Raw genomic sequence first — 19,818 nt, forward strand, 5'->3', positions numbered from 1 at the left:
GGGTGGGATGCTTCAAGGGGCAGTGTGGACTTGTTGGGCCGAAGGGCCTGTTTCAACACTGTAGGGAATCTAATCTAATCATGTACCACCAGTTCCGACTGGTTGTTGGCTGTTCGAGACAGCAATTTCACCGAAGAGCAATATGTAACGAAATGATCAACGAAACAGCTCAAACAATGTTGCAACAGCAGTGGTGAAATGTCAAAGTCACTTGGATTTATTGTCACCACAAGCCCCTTCCAGGCAACTGCTGAGGAAAGAGTGGAAATGATGACTCAGCATGTGATTCACTACCAAATTGCTCAATTTACACTTGCCTGTTCGGACGCGCTGGTGATACATCTCAGTAGCAGAGTTGAATTGCATGTTTTTTTTAAAAAAAAGTTATGACCATTAGGACCATCAGAAAAAGTGCCTCCTCAATTGATCTGTAGCCACTATCAAACATGTCATTGTAAGTAAATATTGGAATTTACATCAAAAACTCAGGTTCATCGTTTAGAATCCTTGCATAGTTCTAGGGTGAGGTCATCTAAAACTATTGGTATTTTTTGTGAAAAGCACTAGAAAACCACTACACAATCTCGTGGAACACAAAAATAAAACAAGGCAGACACTACAGATCAAACAATAATTTAGATGTTATTTCGAGTTTCAAATTGGGTTGTTACTCCACTCAGAGCAGCAGATAAAAGTGGCTGAATGTCCTGTAATTTTGAATTTGTAAATGTCAGTTATTCGTGGTGCTAAATTTGTGGTTTGTACAAGTAAAAAAGAATACACTTTTAAGCTGGTTGGTGGAAAGTATAGAGGGGATGTCAGAGGCGGGTTCTTTACGCAGAGAGTTGTGAGAGCATGGAATGCGTTGCCAGCAGCAGTTGTGGAAGCAAGGTCATTGGGGTCATTTAAGAGACTGCTGGACATGCATATGGTCACAGAAATTTGAGGGTGCATACATGAGGATCAATGGTCGGCACAACATTGTGGGCTGAAGGGCCTGTTCTGTGCTGTACTGTTCTATGTTCTATGTAATACACCCACTTATTTTAGGCACAGGACACCCAAAAGAAAACTAAAACTTGATTTTGAGCTGTTTTTAATGTTCACAGTTTAGAGAAGTAACAAGTTTTGGCACAACCTCCATCCCAAAGCATCTTTAGTTTCAGATAGCCTTTCTTTCAGCATTTCTTCTCCCAATACGTTTTTTTTCAACTTTCAAAATATACTTTATTCATTAAAAATCTTTTTATATATATATATATATATATACGTAGTCACAAATGCAGTCTGGTTCTGTGGGGTAAAATTTCAAAGAAACAAATAAACAATAGAGCTTGATTCTATCCAAACAAACTAAAGGATCTCTTACTTGAGCGAGGCTGTATTTACATGCATTTGAGCCACTAGGAGGGTCTGATAACTGAACAGACCCCCATTTAACTTCAGTAGGAGGACATCAGACAGTGGCCTTTCCTTCTCCTCATATATGCAACTTTACATTTCTCTGCATAGACCTTTCTCTACTCTGTGAACTCATCTACATTCTCTGGCATCCTCTTTCAGTTGTTGTGTCCTCTAATGTGGTGGCACTAGTAAGTATTAGGTTTGTTGCACAGTCACTTCACACCATGTTACATTTACAGTTAGAACTACTGGTCCTTTCATTCAAAACAAAGTGAAAATTGATAGCTGTTTGTAGGAGAAATGTGGAAATTTAATTCAAAATAAAGGTTGCATTTTCTAAAGGAGATGCACAACAAGAGGGACTTGGGACGTGTTGAAAGTGGCAGAGCTAATTGAAACAGGTGCTTGGGATCGTGGGCTTTATAAAGAGAACCGAAAAATACAAAAGCAAAGGAAATTACAGCATGTCTTTTAAAAATGCTGGCTTTCCGTAAACTTTCATCATTACTGAACAGCACACTTTAGGGAGGAAGTGAAGTCATTGGCAAGGTAACAGAGCCACAAGATGATTGAAAAGACATTTTACAGAGATGTTCAAAATCATCTGAAGCCTGGTCAGAGAAGGTAGGAAGAAATTGTTCCCACTGATGGAAAGATTGAGAACCAGACAACACCTACTTAAAGTAATTGACAAAAGAACCAGAGACACTTTTTTTTACAGGGCTAGGCTGGAATGAACTACCTGAGAACGTGGTGGAGACAGGTTCAATTGTGGCTTTTGAAAGAGTATTAGCTAAGCAGCTGAAGAGAACATATTTGTACAGCTACATGGAAAAGCCAGAGGATTGGGATTTGTAGAGTAACACTTGCAGAGAGCCAGTATGGACACAGTGACCTGAGTGGTCATCTCTCTCGATGCTGTAGTCTTTCTATGATTCTGCAAAGTCAAACACTTTTGGTAGGCCATAAAGAGCTCTTTTATGACAGACCTTACTTAGTAGTTGCCCCATGATTTTCAATCTAACAGAATGTCACAAGATAAAGAATATTGTTTAGGTTATGACCAGGTCAGTGTTTACCTTCAGTTCTTGAAGATTTCCAGCCATATTCTTGTGGTAAGGACAATTGATCACTTGGTTCAAACAAAATAAAATCAGCTCCGGTCCCACCAAATCTCAGGTACCCAGGTGACAAGCCTTTTGCTAAAGTGATTAGTTTTAGAGATCTAGGTTGAAAAAAGAAGAACATGCTCTGCAAAACAAAATGCTACAAAACTGTGAGCTTCTCCTTTTAAATCACACGTAGACCCACGTTTACAAAAAATAACCAAGTCAGAAAAGTAGTAATAACAGCATTGTCAAAGTCCCTGAGCTGTTCTGGCATTCAATAAAGTCAAGGCCTGCATCTCCTTCATGAAGAACTTGTGTGTAACTGGACATGTAACTAATAATTTTCATAAAGTTTTAAACACAGAAACCAAATATTGAGAGGGTGTCTATATATACAAATGGAAGGCTCAATCTAATCTGGTTAGCACATCACATTAAATGTTGGTAAAATAATGGTATTAATATCAGATTTAATGAGGATTAACTGAATAAATAGACGAGTAAGAAGTCACCAGCCTGTCTGATCCACATCATCCATTTCTCTCTGTCCTCTGTGACTATGGAGCAGTAGCAATTAAGTCAAAACCCAATTTTCAAGTTTCTTTTCTGATTTTTGGTTGGAATGTGTATCTCACAAATGCACGTGCAAGAGAAATTATATAATCATGTTCACCAATCTAGAGCATTGATTGTCCAGAAATCTCAAACTTCTGATAATTGAGAAGTGAGTTCAGTTCGAAAGTAATCAATGCTAAATCCAAGTTTTAATTTTTTTCAACATCTTGGAACATTTTGTGTTGGCGCATAATATAAGTTACAAATCAAAGGTCCAGTAAGAGAATCACAGATTTAATCACTGGACTAATTAATAAGTTGCTGCCAAGGAATAAATGTCTATATTGGACCATCATGTCTGCAGGATATCTCAACGTGCTTTCTTTCCAACAACATATTTGTGTAGCCATGGTTGTAATGTAGGAAATGTAACAGCTAACCTGTGCACAGTCTGGTCCCATAAACAATAAGAGACCAGGTTGTTAATTCACCCGTTTTACACATGGCAGTTGAACTATAAATATTGGCCAGGACATTAGTAGATATTCACTGATCTTGGTGAAGATAATGCCATGGGAATTTTTACATTGACTCAAGAGGATAAAGAGGGCCTCAGTTTAATATTTCATCTTAAAGAAGACACCCCTGACAATGCAGTGCTCCTGCAGTACTGCACTAGGAGGAGAACAGTAATATCCAGAAACAGGAAACCTTATTTAAACAATACATCTGTTATATTAGATCTGCTTTAAGAGATTATTCAACAGATCTATTGTTTATACAACATAGGTGAAGATGAAATGAGATGGATTTTCAGGTATAAAGTGTGGGTAATTCCAAAGAAGTGGTGTGTATTAGAGACTGGCATCAGAAAAACAAATCCAGTCTAAAATCAGCTGTTTCAGTTGGTGATAATAATCTCTCTTAAGACTGTTTTAATACCAATGTTGACCACTTTTTTTTAAAAAAGGGAGCTTTATTGGAGAAGGTTCTTGATAACATCAGAGAACCATCAATCAGCAATTCTCCACAAGTCACATTCCACATCAATACGGTGGTTCTGGTGGTACAGTTTTGGTGTTCCCATCTCTAGGCAGGAAGTCCGGTTTCAAGACTTCAGTCAAATGTATAAGCAAGCATTTTCCAAAAAAAACTTCAATATCATTGTCACGGCAGTAGGATTTGAAAAGGAGGAAAATACTGGAGCCCCATTGTTGTCAATATCTAACAGGAAGTGAGATCCCAGCCGCAGATACTTTTATTGCCTCTTTTTTTTGAAGTCCGGTATTCTGTAGTTGCACTTTGAAACGATACTATTCCAATCATTACCAACCGGCAGTACATCACCTCTTTCTGCACGGGAATACTGTAGGAATGGGTGCTAAAGGCACACGGCGAAAGGGCGAACAAAAATAAAAAGGGTACGGGTATAGAGACGAAGATGGTGCGGAAGGAACGAGACTACGATCCGAAACGTTACTACGTGTGTTGGATATAAACTGAAAAGTGTATACAATCCTGGAGGGTAAGGGTTAGTATACAAACTAACCAGCCAGTACGCTGTATAACTCACTAGGCAGTATATAAAGTTGCCAGGGGCTTATTGTGGCCAGAGGGACAATACGGAATGGTTATTATATAGAATGACCAAAGATGTCAGTGGCCGGATGGTTATTGTATAGAGTGACCAGAGAGAACAGTGGTCGGATGGTTATTGTATAGAGGGACCAGAGAGAACAGTGGCCGGATGGTTATTGTATAGAGGGACCAGTGAGGACAGTGGCCGGATGGTTATTGTATAGAGGGACCAGAGAGAACAGTGGTCGGATGGTTATTGTATAGAGGGACCAGAGAGAACAGTGGCCGGATGGTTATTGTATAGAGGGACCAGTGAGGACAGTGGCCGGATGGTTATTGTATAGAGGGACCAGAGAGGACAGTGGCCGGATGGTTATTGTATAGAGGGACCAGAGAGGACAGTGGCCAGATGGTTATTGTATAGAGGGACCAGAGAGGATAGTGGTCGGATGGTTATTGTATAGAGTGACCAGTGAGGACAGTGGTCGGATGGTTATTGTATAGAGCGACCAGTGAGGACAGTGGCCGGATGGTTAGTTATTGTATAGAGTGACCAAAGAGGACAGTGGCTGGGTGGTTAGTTATTGTATAGAGTGACCAGAGAGGACAGTGGCCGGGTGGTTAGTTATTGTATAGAGTGACCAGAGGGGACAGTGGCCGGATGGTTATTGTATAGAGTGACCAGAGAGGACAGTGGCCGGGTGGTTAGTTATTGCAGAGAGTGACCAGAGAGGACAGTGGCCGAATGGTTATTGTATAGAGGGACCAGAGAGGACAGTGGTCGGATGGTTATTGTATAGAGGGACCAGAGAGGACAGTGGTCGGATGGTTATTGTATAGAGGGACCAGAGAGGATAGTGGTCGGATGGTTATTGTACAGAGCAACCAGTGAGGACAGTGGCCGGAAGGTTAGTTATTGTATAGAGTGACCAGAGAGGACAGTGGCCCGGTGGTTAGTTATTGTATAGAGTGACCAGAGAGGACAGTGGCCGGGTGGTTAGTTATTGTATAGAGTGACCAGAGGGGACAGTGGCCGGATGGTTATTGTATAGAGTGACCAGAGAGGACAGTGGCCAGGTGGTTAGTTATTGTATAGAGTGACCAGAGAGGACAGTGGCCGGATGGTTATTGTATAGAGTGACCAGAGAGGACAGTGGCCGGGTGGTTAGTTATTGCAGATTGTGACCAGAGAGGACAGTGGCTGGATGGTTATTGTATAGAGTGAACAGAGAGAACAGTGGCCGGATGGTTATTGTACAGAGCAACCAGTGAGGACAGTGGCCGGATGGTTAGTTATTGTATAGAGTGACCAGAGAGGACAGTGGCCCGGTGGTGAGTTATTGTATAGAGTGACCAGAGAGGACAGTGGCCGGGTGGTTAGTTATTGTATAGAGTGACCAGAGGGGACAGTGGCCGGATGGTTATTGTATAGAGTGACCAGAGAGGACAGTGGCCGGGTGGTTAGTTATTGCAGATTGTGACCAGAGAGGACAGTGGCTGGATGGTTATTGTATAGAGTGAACAGAGAGAACAGTGGCCGGATGGTTATTGTATAGAGTGACCAGAGAGGACAGTGGCCGGGTGGTTAGTTATTGCAGAGAGTGACCAGAGAGGACAGTGGCCGGATGGTTATTGTATAGAGGGACCAGAGAGGACAGTGGCTGGATGGTTATTGTATAGAGTGACCAGAGAGGACAGTGGCCGGGTGGTTAGTTATTGCAGAGAGTGACCAGAGAGGACAGTGGCTGGATGGTTATTGTATAGAGTGAACAGAGAGAACAGTGGCCGGATGGTTATTGTATAGAGTGACCAGAGAGGACAGTGGCCGGGTGGTTAGTTATTGCAGAGAGTGACCAGAGAGGACAGTGGCCGGATGGTTATTGTATAGAGGGACCAGTGAGGACAGTGGCCGGATGGTTAGTTATTTTATAGAGTGACCAGAGAGGACAGTGGCCGGATGGTTAGTTTTTGTATAGAGTGACCAGAGAGGACAGTGGCCGAATGGTTAGTTTTTGTATAGAGTGACCAGAGAGGACAGTGGCCGGATGGTTATTTTATAGAGTGACCAGAGAGGACAGTGGCCGGATGGTTAGTTTTTGTATAGAGTGACCAGAGAGGACAGTGGCCGGATGGTTATTGTATAGAGTGACCAGAGATGGTTAGTTTTTGTATAGAGTGACCAGAGGGGCAGTCGCAGACTCGGCGTTACGATGAATATTTCAGACAGTATCTCGGTCACTTACCGGAGTAAATCTAAGCTTTCCGTCCGGAGGAGGGAGGCGTCCAGAGCCACCGACAGGAAGCGAGGGCTGACAGTCCGCAGGGAGCGAGTGATGTCGGGCTGAAGCCGCACGCAGCCCGGGGAAGCGGCAGGCAGCGGCGCTGAGGTAGCAGCCGATCCCAAGAGGCAGGCAACGATAAGCAGCAGGGAGGGCATGGCCCCAAATTAAAGTCTTCAGTGAGCGGCTGGGATCGGATCTCCGTGCTTCCTAGCTCGGCACTTCAACTCTCTGCTACACCAGAGTGCAGCTTAAACCCTGTGACATTCCCCCAGTCACATTTCTTTCTGCACAGTTAAAGGGGATGGGCTCCCTCTCAGGCGGAAGCTCTTAACTCTTTTTAAACACAGCAGGTAGGTCAGTTGTCATCTGACCAAACTGGCAAACAGCCAGCTTTTCAGACAGCTCACCGAACAAATCAACATCTCCAATTCTGTGCGGTCACCCCAATGTGTTTATTTGTGTTGTGTGTGTGTGTGTGTGTGTGTGTGTGTGTATAGTTACGGTGTACATTAAACACTCCAGAATCCCTGACAAAACGTGACAAATACGACAACAAAACCAGTGGTATGGAGAGCTGCTCTCCCTCCCCATTTAGGACCAGCCAGCTCTGGAGCGTTAGCGAAACCAAGAGGAGTAGTCTGTTTTGAAATCAAATTGACTGCTGTAGGTGCCGAAACCCTGACAGAAGCGATGCTGTAGCGCGGTGCCTAAATTGTAAACAGTGCAGCGCCTTTTTTAAAAAATTAGCGTACATTTCAAAGGACTCCAAACACTTTACCCCAGATCTCCTCTGGCTGCGCTAACTTTCGAGTCGACGGATTATGTCTATCTGACGTGCATTGTATATATTACACCCAAGCCACTGAATCATGGAATCCCTTACACTGTGGAAGCAGGCCATTCAGCCCATCAAGTCCACACCGATCTTCTCAAGAGCATCTCAACCCCCTACTCTATCCCTGTAATCCTGCATTTCCCATGGCTAATTCACCTAGCTTGGATAATATGGGCAATTTCCCATGACCAATCCTGCACGTCTTTGGACTGTGGGAGAAAACCAGAGCACCCAGACTCGGGGGGAACATGCAAACTCCACACTGACCGTCGCCAGAGGCTGGAATCGAACCTAGACACCAGAAGCTGTGGGGCAGCAGTGCTAACCGCTGAGCCACCAATTTTGGAATCTTGGATCAATTAAACTGTTTTTATGACCCGTGTCCAAACACATCAAAAGATCCAGACCATATCCAGGCTTGGGACAAATGAGGAAATAACATTCAAATCACACAAAATGCCAGGCAATGACCATCTCTAATCAGAGAGAATCTAGCCACCTTACACTAGACGGCAATAACATTGCAGAATCCCCCCTCTATCATGAACCTGGGGTTCTCATTGAACTAGACTAGACACATAGCTATCATGAACACAAGAATAGGTCAGAGGCTAAAGAATTCTATGCTGAAAGTAATTCACCTTCTGTCTCCCAAATGTGTGTCCATCAACTAAAAGGTTGAATTCTTTGAGGAGGTAACAGGTAGACAGATAAAGGGGGAGCAGTGCATGTAATATATTTGAATTTTTAGAAGACATTTGAAAAGGTACCACATATAAGATAAGAGCCGATGGTGTTGGATGTCATATACTACTATGGATAGAGGATTGGCTAATGAATAAAAGGCAGATTTAGGATAGCAGGATGGTTACCTGTGAATAGTGGTTTGGCACAGGGACTAGTGCTGGGATGCAATTAGTTACAATATTTATTAATGACTGGAAGAGGAAAGTGAATGTAATATGGACAAGTTTGCAGATAACACAAAAACAGGTGGGAAAGCAAGGGGTAGGGATGACACAAGGAATCTGCAGATGGATATAGATAGGTTAAGCAAAAGGGCAAAAACTTGGCAGATGGAATATAATGTGGAGGTTATGCAGTTTAGCAGCCAGAATGGAAGAACTGAATATTATTTAAAAGGAGAAAGAGTGCAGAAATCTACAGAACAAAGGGGTTTGGGAATCCCCATACATGAATCACAAAAAGCTAGCATCCAACTTCAGTAAGAAACCAGGAAGGCAAATGAAAAGTTAGGTTTTATTTCAAAGGGAATGGAGTATAAAATAGCGAAGTCTTGTTAAAGCTATACAAAGCACAAGTCAGACCACAGCTGGATTACAGTTTTGCACTCTCGTCTAAGGAAAGATATACTGGCATTGAATACAGCCCAGAGAAGATTCACTAGGCTGATACCAGGTATAAAGGGATTGTCTTATGGTAAGGCCTTGAGTTGATAGGGATCTAGTTGGAAATGAAAGAATGGGAAAAGGCCTTACTGAAACCTACAGGATTTGTAGGGTACTTGACAGTGTAGATATGAAACATTGTTGTCCCTTGTGTGAGAGTTTAAGAGCAGAGGACATAATCTCAGCATAAAGTGCCGCACTTTTAAGACAGAGATGAGGAGGAAATTTTTCTTAGATGGCAGTGCATCTGTGAAATCCTTTACTGCAGAGGCCTGTTGAGACCTTGTTATACCAGGAATTATAGATTGAGATAGATAGATTTTTAAAGGTAATCAAGGGTTATGGGCAAAAGGCAGAAAAATGGAGTTGATGATTATCAGATCAGGCATGTTCTCATTGAAAGATAGAGAAGATTCAATGGGCTGAATAGTCTACTTTTGATTCCACATCATATAGTATTAAGTCAGGAGTGTAATGCAATATTCTCTAGATTCATCTCTGGATGAATTTACCTCCAACAATATTCAAAATATCATCTGGAAAGAGCAGCTTGCCTGATTGGCACTCTTTCCAGCAGTTTCACCATTTGCCATCTTCATTACAATTGCACATTGGCAGCAATGTGTCCCATCTACAAGATGCACTGTGTTAGCTCACCAAAACTCCTTTGACAGGACATTCCAAACCCATGATATCTACCGCCTAGAAAGATGAGGACAGCCGAGGCTTGTGAACACCACTAACCACCTCCAAGTCACACCTGGAACTACGGCAAACTTTGTTTTAACCGTTACTTTGTCAACAGGCTCTCTTGATAAACTGGTAGAAAGTATATACCTCAAATCCTGTGATACCTGAGTATTTGTGCTGGGAATAAAGCATGACAATAATGTGTATATCCCCTGCATTGTGTTTCTATAATTTAACTGTTTTTACATTGATTTTAGGAATGCATTGATGGTTTACATAGATTCTTTGAGGGATGCTGATGTCTCAAAGTTTCACTTAGCCAGTGTTTACTGTTGTAATGTGTACCTCTTGATTATCCAGAATTTTTGATCAACCAGCACACTCCTGATTCAATAGGTGCCTGTTAATAAAAAAAGTTTGCTGTATATTGTTGTTCCTTCATTGTCACTGGATTGAAATCTTGGAACTCCCTTTTAAGGTTCTCACAATGATTTGTAGCTTGGATTGTGTGTGAGGTTGTTGACTTGCTCATCGAGCTGGCTTGTTTTCATTCAGACATTTCATCACGATGCTAGGTAACATCATCAGTGAGGCCTCTGATGAAATGATGGTGTTCTACTCCGCTTGGAATTTATACTGTCTGGTCCGTTATAGTGAGTAATCTCACTTCCGGTTTTGTTCTGTATGGGTTTGTATATGAGGTTCAATTCCGTATGTTTATTGTTTGCATTATGGGTTGAGAACCATGCCTCTAGGGATTCCCATGTGTGTCTATGTTTGGCTTGGGCTGCTATAGTTACGTTGTCTCAGTTAAACTGACAGCCTTCATTGTCTGAGGGTACTGGTATTGGAGAAGGTTCGTTACGTCAAGAACTCCCTCCCCAACAGCACTGAGGGTATACCTACATCTCATGGACTGCAGTGGTTCAAAAATACAGCTCAGAACCACCTTCTCAAATGTACTAATCTATCCAGTAACACCCACATTCCGTGGAGGAAAAAAAAACTATACACGGGATATTTTCAGCACAGGTACAATATGTCCTTCAATGGAATCTGTATACCAGGAATTATAGAGATAGTAGGAACTGCAGATGCTGTAGAATCTGAGATAACAAGGTGTAGAACTGGATGAACACAGCATGCTAAGCAGCATCAGAGGAGCAGGAAAGCTGATGTTTCCAGGCCCGAAATGTCAGCTTTCCTGCTCCTCTGATGCTGCTTGGACTGCTGTGTTCATCCAGCTCTACACCTTGTTATACCAGGAAATATAGGTTTGTTTAAGCATCACAGAATTGTTACAGCACAGAAACAGGCCATTTGGCCCAGTGTTTTTGCGCTGACTGTCTGAATGAACAATTTGATTGGTGCCATTATTTACAGCTTCAGCCTAAACCCAGTAGATTCATCCATTTTAAAGAATAAGTACATTATTGATTTTGCACTCCATACTCAATGCAGACCATTACAGGCAAGCATACTAAACACCTTCTTCACTATCCTGTCTACTTGAGACTCCACTTTTAAGGACCTATGAACCTTGCTCAGTAACACTCCGCAGGACCTTACCATTAACTGAAAAAGTCCTGCCCTGATGGTTAAAAAATATACTTTTTCTTGTAGGCAGGTCAGAAGGAAATGCAGAAATGGTGAAGGACATTAGGAGTCATGAAATGTGGCAGGGTATAGGCGAAAGGGTAAACACATTTGCATTTGGCTTGATTTGAATTGTTTCTAATTGATTAATTCCTCCCCCCATGCCTCCCACTAATGTACTCTGGATCAACTGGTTTATTTGCCCCACTTTGCACACTCTCTATAACTGATTGTTTTTCAAGATTGGGCCAATTCTTTATCCTGACATTTGGAGTGAGTTTACCACATGTTGTCTTATGTGCTTGTAAAAAAGCTCCACCCATGCTTTCATCCACCATGTAAACTACTGGAATGCCTCTGAAACAGTGCAGTGCCTGCAGGCTTCTGTAATTTTAATACCGTAGTACATTTTTTATTGTATTGCTGTAACCCCCATTCTCCAATATCCCTCACAAAAACATTTCAATAAACCATATTAGAAATTTCCAATATTTTATTGCACTTCTGTGTACTTTTACAAAAGATATGGAAATAGAGATTTAATTAATCAAATCTAATGATTTACTTGTGGTTACTTCAATACTCTTTGTACATTTTCAAAAATAGAGACCATGGTTTACAAATGTTAAGGGTTGTATTTATGCACTCAAGCTATGACTTTTTTTCCTAAATCATTCAAAATGAGAAAAAAGCTGTCTTTGTGATGATCCTAGTGTGAGAACTGAACCCATGTTGTTGGCATCACTATCACAAGCCAGCTTTCAGTCAACCTGAACTAACTAACTCACAGTATCAGTAAATACAGACAGTGGCGATGTGTCATGAGCAGTCTCAATGAACACAGAGTGTAGTTGTGTACTACTGGGCAGTCTAAGCAGAAACAGACTGTATTTGTAGGTCAACAAGCAGTCAGATTAGATTCAGACTGTATTGGTAAGTCAATGGGCAGTCTCAAAAGTTCTTCTACTTCTTCTTGTAAAGCTTCAGCTTTTTCATTTAGCAACATCTGTAACCAGATAACAACTCAGAATTATTTTGAAATAAAAACAAAAACGGTTAATATAAGATGAGGCCAATAAGCATCTGTGACTGAGAGAGGTTTTTAGCTTTCTGGAATGTAACCTCTATCATGTTATACTATTGGCGCTGTAAACAGTTCTCTGAATGTACTAGGTGTGTTTGTCCATAGAATACATAAATGCTAGTAACTCAGACATTTCTGGAATGTACTTATGGAAGTGAATGATAACAAGTGTATATTTAATTGTTTGCTTTAACATGTTTCTCTTTTTAATAAAGCTAAAATGGAATGAGTATAATTGTAAATACACTGACTAAAGGTTCAGTTTGTTCTGCAAAATGATCATTCCAGTATCTGAATGATTGACCTCTGCATGCGTAAAAAGGTTGAAAATGCAGCGCATGCTGAACAATTTTTAGCACAGATATGGAATCACCATTCCCTGTCTATCTGCAGTCAAATTGTTCATAAGCCTCTGTGAAGATTTTATAATGTTAAGCTTCTTTCATGTTGAATATATACTTCAAACCTTCTTCATTCTGCAGTAAACAAATGTCATTCTGATTTGGTTACTTCATCGCCACTGAAGTTCAGAAAATGAGTAATTTAGCCATGCTAGAAATTAACAACTGTGCATAATTATTAGTTGAGAATGCCAGTATACTAATAAGCACCATGAGTATGAAACCGTGAGGTTTTGGAATTCTCTTGGAACTTTGCAGACAATACATCCAAATCCAATGTAGCCTTAAATAAACAACAGGGCCTGGAAAATCAGTGAGAAAGTACTCATAGTGCACTGGCTGCATGTGACACAAATACACAGATGTGTGGTACAGCTAGATCTGAGTCTATTTAACTTTGAATAAATTTCGTGTAATTAAAGAAGAATTGTCCATTCAAACAGCATCTTTCACAGCCTCAGGATACCCCAAAACACTTTACAGACAATGATGTACAGTGAAAATACATTATAACAGGGACATTGGGGCCCAAAAGGTTAACTCAAATTATTCTTGGATCCCTTTTTAAAACAAAAAAAATCAAAATTTAATGGAAAAAAAACTGTTTTAACAACAACGACCCCCTGCACCATGAGCAAGTTTGCAGCATATTGAACCATGTTGTAACAGACTTTCACTGTATTTTAAAGAAATGAATCCACCACTGTAATGTAGGTGGGGAGGGGGTGCATGTGTAGATTAGATAGTAATCTAGAGACCTGGGGACACGGGTTCAAATCCCATTATGGAAGTTTGTGAAAGGTTGGTTGAATTTAAATTCAACTCATTTATTTAAAAAAAACATGAATGATAGCTAGTCTCTATAATGGTGACCACTATCAACTTCTAACAACTATTGTTAATTGTCATAAAACTTTATCAAGTTTAGTAATGTTTTATTGGGCAGGAAACCTGCCATCCTCACCTGGTGTGACCTACACGTAACATCAGACCCACAACAATAGTTGACTCTTCACTTTGCTTCTATAAAGGTCTAATAAGTCACTCAGTACAAGCACAGCAAAATGATACCCACATCCCACAAAAAGTGTAAAGAGTTATAGTACTCTCAGGCTCTGGTTGGAAGTCAAGGTTTTTTTTATACTGGATCATTGGATGATGGGGAGGCAACATGACTTCCATTGTGGCACTCCTTCATTGTACATTCACATCTACTTAGAGAACCAAAAGTTCCCGAATTATCACAGTATCCGTGTGGACCTAACAATGATGTGAAGCCACAAAATGGCGCTTACTTTAGCAGAGGAAACAATCTGATTAGCTTGGCGTTTGGACATGTGCTCGATCGTCTTGACTAACACGTCAGGATTTGCATTGGCGAGATAAGTCAAAGATTTATAACCAGATTTGTACAACTGGAGAGCACGAGCCTGAAAATTAAAGTTAAATAATTACACAAAGTATTATATATTACAAACATACTAATGTTTTTCCAGTATTAATCGGATGGTAGGAAATAAAAGACACGCTGATTATGGAGAAAGTGCCATTGGATAACTGGGGGAAAAGAAAGAGATTGGATTATCAGGCCAATCAGAATCTGTGGAGAGTAAAAACAAATTAATATTTCAAGTATAATTATTAGTTGATTCCATCTCAGAGAACCACATGCAACTTTAACGTCACAGAATGCCAGTATTCTAATAAGCACCATGAGTATGAAACCGTGAGGTTTTGGAATTCTCTTGGCACTTTTCAGACAATACATCCAAATCCAATGTAGCCTTACATAAACAACAGCGCCTGGAAATCAGTGAGAAAGTACTCATAGTGCACTGGCTGCATGTGACACAAATACACAGATGTGTGGTACAGCTAGATCTGAGTCTATTTAACTTTGAATAAATTTTGTGTAATTAAAGAAGAATTGTCCATTCAAATGGTGATACATAACAAAATCACCACAATGTGCTAGCATGTTGCTTATTTTAGAAAATCGTTACTTTGTTTTTGACTTTATTTCACTCTCCAATTAGTTCCCTGCATTTATACAGTGTTTTTGGTGAGCACAATTGAGCATTTGGCCGTGCAGAGACAGTGAGTTTGCTCCTTTGGAAGCAATGTCCAACAATGTAGAAAGTTTCCTACTGTATAGTATTCCCTCTTTTCTTCAAGTCACCTTTTCAGTAGTTGTGACTTTAGATAGGTTAAACGCAATGTCTCCATGTGCTGTACAATTTCCTTAATAAAAACATTAAATGCTAGAGAAACTCAGCAGATCTGGCAGCATCTTAGGGGATAGAAAGTTAACATTTCATGTCCGAAATGACTGTTTTTTAAGAAGAAGTCATATTGGATTTGGATTTGGATTTGAAACATTAACTCTGTTTCTCTTTCCACACATACTGGCAGACCTGCTGAGCTTTTCCACCATTTTCTGTCTTTATTTCAGATCTATCATTCACAGCATTTTCCTGTAACAGTTTCTGTTACATCCAAACAAATATACCTCATGCGCCTGATACTTAATTTACTGAAAATTAGTCTATGTGGACATGTTATAACACACCTAGACATATTATAACATACCTAGATGGCCACCATATCCTGAGGTGAGACTTGAACAAAGACCCTCTGGCCCAGAGGTACAGACACTAATACTTTATAGCATCTTTGTGACTTTAGATAGGTTAAACTCAATGTCTCCATGTGCTGTACAATTTCAGAGGTACAGACACTAATACTTTATAGCATCTTTGTGACTTTAGATAGGTTAAACTCAATGTCTCCATGTGCTGTACAATTTCATCCCGATTTCATCCAGCATTTTATAAAAACATTAAGACCAAATGACAAACCTCTTGGACACCCGATACTTCCATGAGAGGGACAAGTTCTGGTTTCACACAGTATGACAGTTTATGAGTGAGATCTTTAAAGAGAGCGTGATATGCCCAGAACTCCTCCAATTCCTGTAGGTAATAAAACAAAATTGAAATTAATCCTACCATTAAAAAAAAATGTTTTAGATATATGTAACATATAGAACTATAAGATGAAGAAAAACAAACCATTGTTGATATTTTTCTCATCTACTACTGAAACTCTCATCCATATTCCTAATTCCTCTAGATTTGACTGTTTAAATGTTCTCCAGGCCAGCAACCCAGCTTTCATCTAATAGAAACGTCTTCATCCAAAACCTGGACACTTATATCAAACCCACAATCATCATCTCTTTCTACCAATATCTACATGGCCTCCTAATAACAAGAGCAAATTTAAAATACTTATCCTAGTTTTAAATTCCCACAGGAATCCTCCCCTTCCTGTTTGTGCAATATTCTCCAACCCTACAATCCTCCAGGATATCTGCACTCATCTAATTCAGTCCCAATTTTAACCACTAAACTACAGCAGCTGTATATTGAGCTGCCTAAGCCCTAATCTGTAGAATTCGTTCCCTAAGCCCATCTGCTTTTCTCCCTTCCTCCTCCTTTCAGATACGCCTTGAAAGCTAACTCTTTGGTCATATGTCTTGATTTCTCCTTTAGTGGTTCCTGTTAACACTGGTTTTGTTAATAATATTCTCATTAAGTGCCTATTGTACAACATAAAAGATGCTATAAAGTATTAGTGTCTGTACCTCTGGGCCAGAGGGTCTTTGTTCAAGTCTCACCTCAGGATATGGTGGCCATCTAGGTATGTTATAATATGTCTAGGTGTGTTATAACATGTCCAAATAGACTAATTTTTATTTAAAGGGTCGATGCATTGCAAACTCTTGTTGAAATGATGAACTAACATATGCACTGTATGTAAACATCATACCAATATTGGAGCAAAAGTGTACGGTAGCAAATTATTCATTTTATTTTTCGAAAAACATCATAGTGCTAAAAATAAACCTATGTTCGAGTGCAAAATGGAAACCAAAATAGGCCATTCCATGCTGTGAAGGAGGGACTGTACTGTGAGAAACAATTAAGCAAACTGAGCCTTTATTCTTTGGAGGATTAGAACAATGAGATGTGATTGCATTCATCCATACAAAATTCTTACAGAGCTCAACAGGATAGCTGCAGGAAGGATATTTCTCTAGAGAATCTAGAACCAGTGACTAGAATAGAGACTAGAGACTATATAGAGTCTAGAGAATAGAATACAGTCTCAGATGAACAGATGGGTCATTTCAAACCAAGATGAGGAAGCATTTCTTTGCTGAGACAGTGGTGAAACTTTGGAATTCTCTGAACCAGGAGGCTGTGGTGGTGAGGTCTTTGAAAATGTTCAAGACCAAGATTAATAGATTTCTACGATTAAGGGAAACAGGAGATATTTCAGGAAAGTGGAGATTAGCCATGATCTCACTGAATGGGGGTGCAAACTTGAGGGTTGAGCAGCCTATTCCTGTTCCAATTTCTTATGATCATATGTTCCTTAAGCCTGTTCTATCAATGAATTAGATCACGGTTGGTCTTCAGATTGAAAAGAAAATTTTGTCCCAATGTGCTTCTGCCCAAAAAGCTTCCGAGAAGAAAAAGCACAGGTGGTGTTCAAACATAATATAGAAAACTGTATAAATTATAATGATGTCTAAACTACTTTTTAATATGCCTAAAAATCTCAAAGTTGTTTGTAAAGTTTAAAATACCGGTAAGTTATTTACTAGCTCTTTCAATCTTTACATTTAAATTTATTCTATTTCTGCCGGAAAGTTTGTAAATATATGTTAACTTAGTTCATCGTAGGTGCTTTTCAATTGCAGAAAAAGTAAATTAACAATATTAATTGAAAGTTTCACAAATACCTCACAGAAATGTTGCACATTAGACGAGAAAGTTGCTGCTGAACTCAGCAAACTCTGTAAAAAGCCCCGAGACACGTTGAACTTCTGAGCCACAGACCACGTGTTCATTTCTTTGTAAAGGGAATACAGCACCAAGGAGAGGTAGAATCGGGCTGCAACAAAGCTATCTACACTCTACAGAGAGAAAATTGCACAGAACATTTACAAATGATACAACGATTTGTGCCACTCAGGAATAATATTCCAGTAATAGACTGTTAGAGATGTTATCCCACTGCTGAATGAGATTTGTCAGCATCTATAACCCCACTTCCCTGTGACAGATTTATTTATGCATATAGGCTGTCACAAAGCGAACTGAGACAACAATTTGTTGTTATTTTACTCTTTTCACCTCATGAAACATCCCAAGGTTCTTCACAGACCATTGTAAAACATGATATAACACTGCGTCACACAGAAAGAAATTAGGCCAGGGGGCCAAACATTAATTAAAGTGATAAGCTTTGAAGAGTACCTTAACTCAGGAAAGCATGATAGAGAGACTGAGAGGTTTAGGAGGCAATTTCACAGCACTATTTAACTGGGAGCCATTGTAGATAAGTCAGCACTGGGGTGATGGTTGAGCAGAATTTGGTGTGCATTAGGCCAAAAGCAACTGTTTTGGATAACATCGACTTTACAAAAACTACGATGTGGGACATCAGCCACGAGTGCATCTGGAATAACTAGGTCTGGAATCAGCAAAGGAATGAATAAAAGTTATAGCATCAGTTGAACTAAGACTGGTGCACAGTCGGGTGATTTACGAAGTGCAAATAGGCAGTGTTACTGATAATGTGGGTTTTCCATCAAAAGCTTGTCTTGGGGTCAAATAGGAGTCCAAGGTTGCAAACTGTCTGGTGCAGCTCTGGTACTTGTCAGAGAGTAGCCTGCAGTCAGTAGTGAGAGGACAGAACTAGTGAAATGGACAGATAACTTCAGCTTAAGTCTAACAAATACTTAATTGGGGGGAAATTACTTATACTGTACTGGATGTTGGACAAGCAGTCTGGCAATTTAGGGATAGTGGAGGGATCAGGAGAAGTGCTGGCGAGAAGAGGCTGGGTATCAACAGTGAACGCGTAGAAACAGAGACGGTCTCAGATGATGTTTTCAAAACATTTGGATGAGAATTGTGTTAGGACAAAACATTCACCGTGGCAGATACCAGAAGGAACTGTGCAAGGCAAAAATGAATTAGAAACACAAATCACATTCTACAATAAAATAAAGGTAATATAATTCCACACCAAAAACTGAACAATTGTCAATTGACTCAACTGTAAAGTACTCAATTCAAATTTGAGTGCTTCAGCCTGGTTAAAATCTGGGACTCAATTTGTGAGCTGTCTGTATTGGTGTTATGAGCGACTGGGGGTTATTCAATTGCAGCATGCATTTTTTTCTTGTTTAGAAACATGAAAGTTCCACTGAGTCAGATATTTTTAATCAACATGTAGAGGTACATTATGACGCACCTCTGGAGTGAAAGGGGCTTGAATTTGGGCCTTCTGGCTCAGAAGTAACAACACTATCACTATGTCACTGGAGCTCTGTTGTTTAGTTAGATGCTGACATTGCTGAGCTCTCATTTGCCTTTGGAAAGATCATTGAGATACTCTGACGATTAAGCCTTTGACTTTAGCATTCATTACATGCATTTATCTAACCATTTTTACACTCTGCTATGGAAACCAGCCATCCATCTAACTGAGCTAACTAACCCCTAAAAGTCATTCAATCAAAATTTGATTTGTATTTTGTATCTATTAAAAAGAAGTTGGGGGAAGCGGGGACATGGATTGGAAATTCTCCCATTTTCACTTGGACTGTTCCATTGAGTGAGATTCATGGCCCAAGGCAATTTTTCTCATGCAGTCTTCAGCTCTTCACCTCATTAATTATACAACTCGGTCGCCCTTCTAACATGGACTCGTGAGGCCAGAGAGGTGGTAGTGCTGGCTATTAACAGACCTTCCAGCTTTCATGCCTTTGGCAACATTTTTAAAGCCCAGCTGCACAC

At 40.2% G+C, this 19,818-nt stretch overlaps 2 protein-coding genes across 7 annotated transcripts in view; both read right to left on the reverse strand.

The window, feature by feature from the left end:
* The window catches only part of hpse (heparanase), a 42,214-nt gene extending 34,961 nt beyond the window's left edge, over positions 1 to 7,253 (reverse strand). Inside the window, exons 1-2 of one of the 2 annotated variants that reach the window (XR_007248664.2) lie at positions 6,890 to 7,253; positions 2,484 to 2,629 (exon numbers count right to left, since the gene is read on the reverse strand). Coding sequence is in view for 1 of the 2 variants with exons in the window: in XM_048542133.2 (XP_048398090.2) it covers positions 2,484 to 2,629; positions 6,890 to 7,083 (340 nt within the window). In the remaining variant the exon portion in view is untranslated. The remainder of the gene's footprint in view (positions 1 to 2,483; positions 2,630 to 6,889) is intronic. The other variant, XM_048542133.2, reaches the window with a different exon arrangement.
* A 4,709-nt stretch (positions 7,254 to 11,962) lies between these two features.
* helq (helicase, POLQ like) overlaps positions 11,963 to 19,818 on the reverse strand; it is a 46,627-nt gene continuing 38,771 nt past the window's right edge. For all 5 annotated transcript variants that reach the window (XM_048527888.2, XM_048527895.2, XM_048527904.2 and 2 more), the window contains 4 exons: positions 17,754 to 17,927; positions 15,802 to 15,915; positions 14,239 to 14,373; positions 11,963 to 12,464 (listed from right to left, as the gene is read on the reverse strand). In XM_048527888.2, coding sequence (XP_048383845.1) covers positions 12,357 to 12,464; positions 14,239 to 14,373; positions 15,802 to 15,915; positions 17,754 to 17,927 — 531 coding nt within the window. In that variant the 3' untranslated portion in view covers positions 11,963 to 12,356. The remainder of the gene's footprint in view (positions 12,465 to 14,238; positions 14,374 to 15,801; positions 15,916 to 17,753; positions 17,928 to 19,818) is intronic.

This window comes from Stegostoma tigrinum, chromosome 1 (genome assembly GCF_030684315.1).
Source record: "Stegostoma tigrinum isolate sSteTig4 chromosome 1, sSteTig4.hap1, whole genome shotgun sequence".
Classification (NCBI taxonomy): Eukaryota; Metazoa; Chordata; class Chondrichthyes; order Orectolobiformes; family Stegostomatidae; genus Stegostoma; species Stegostoma tigrinum.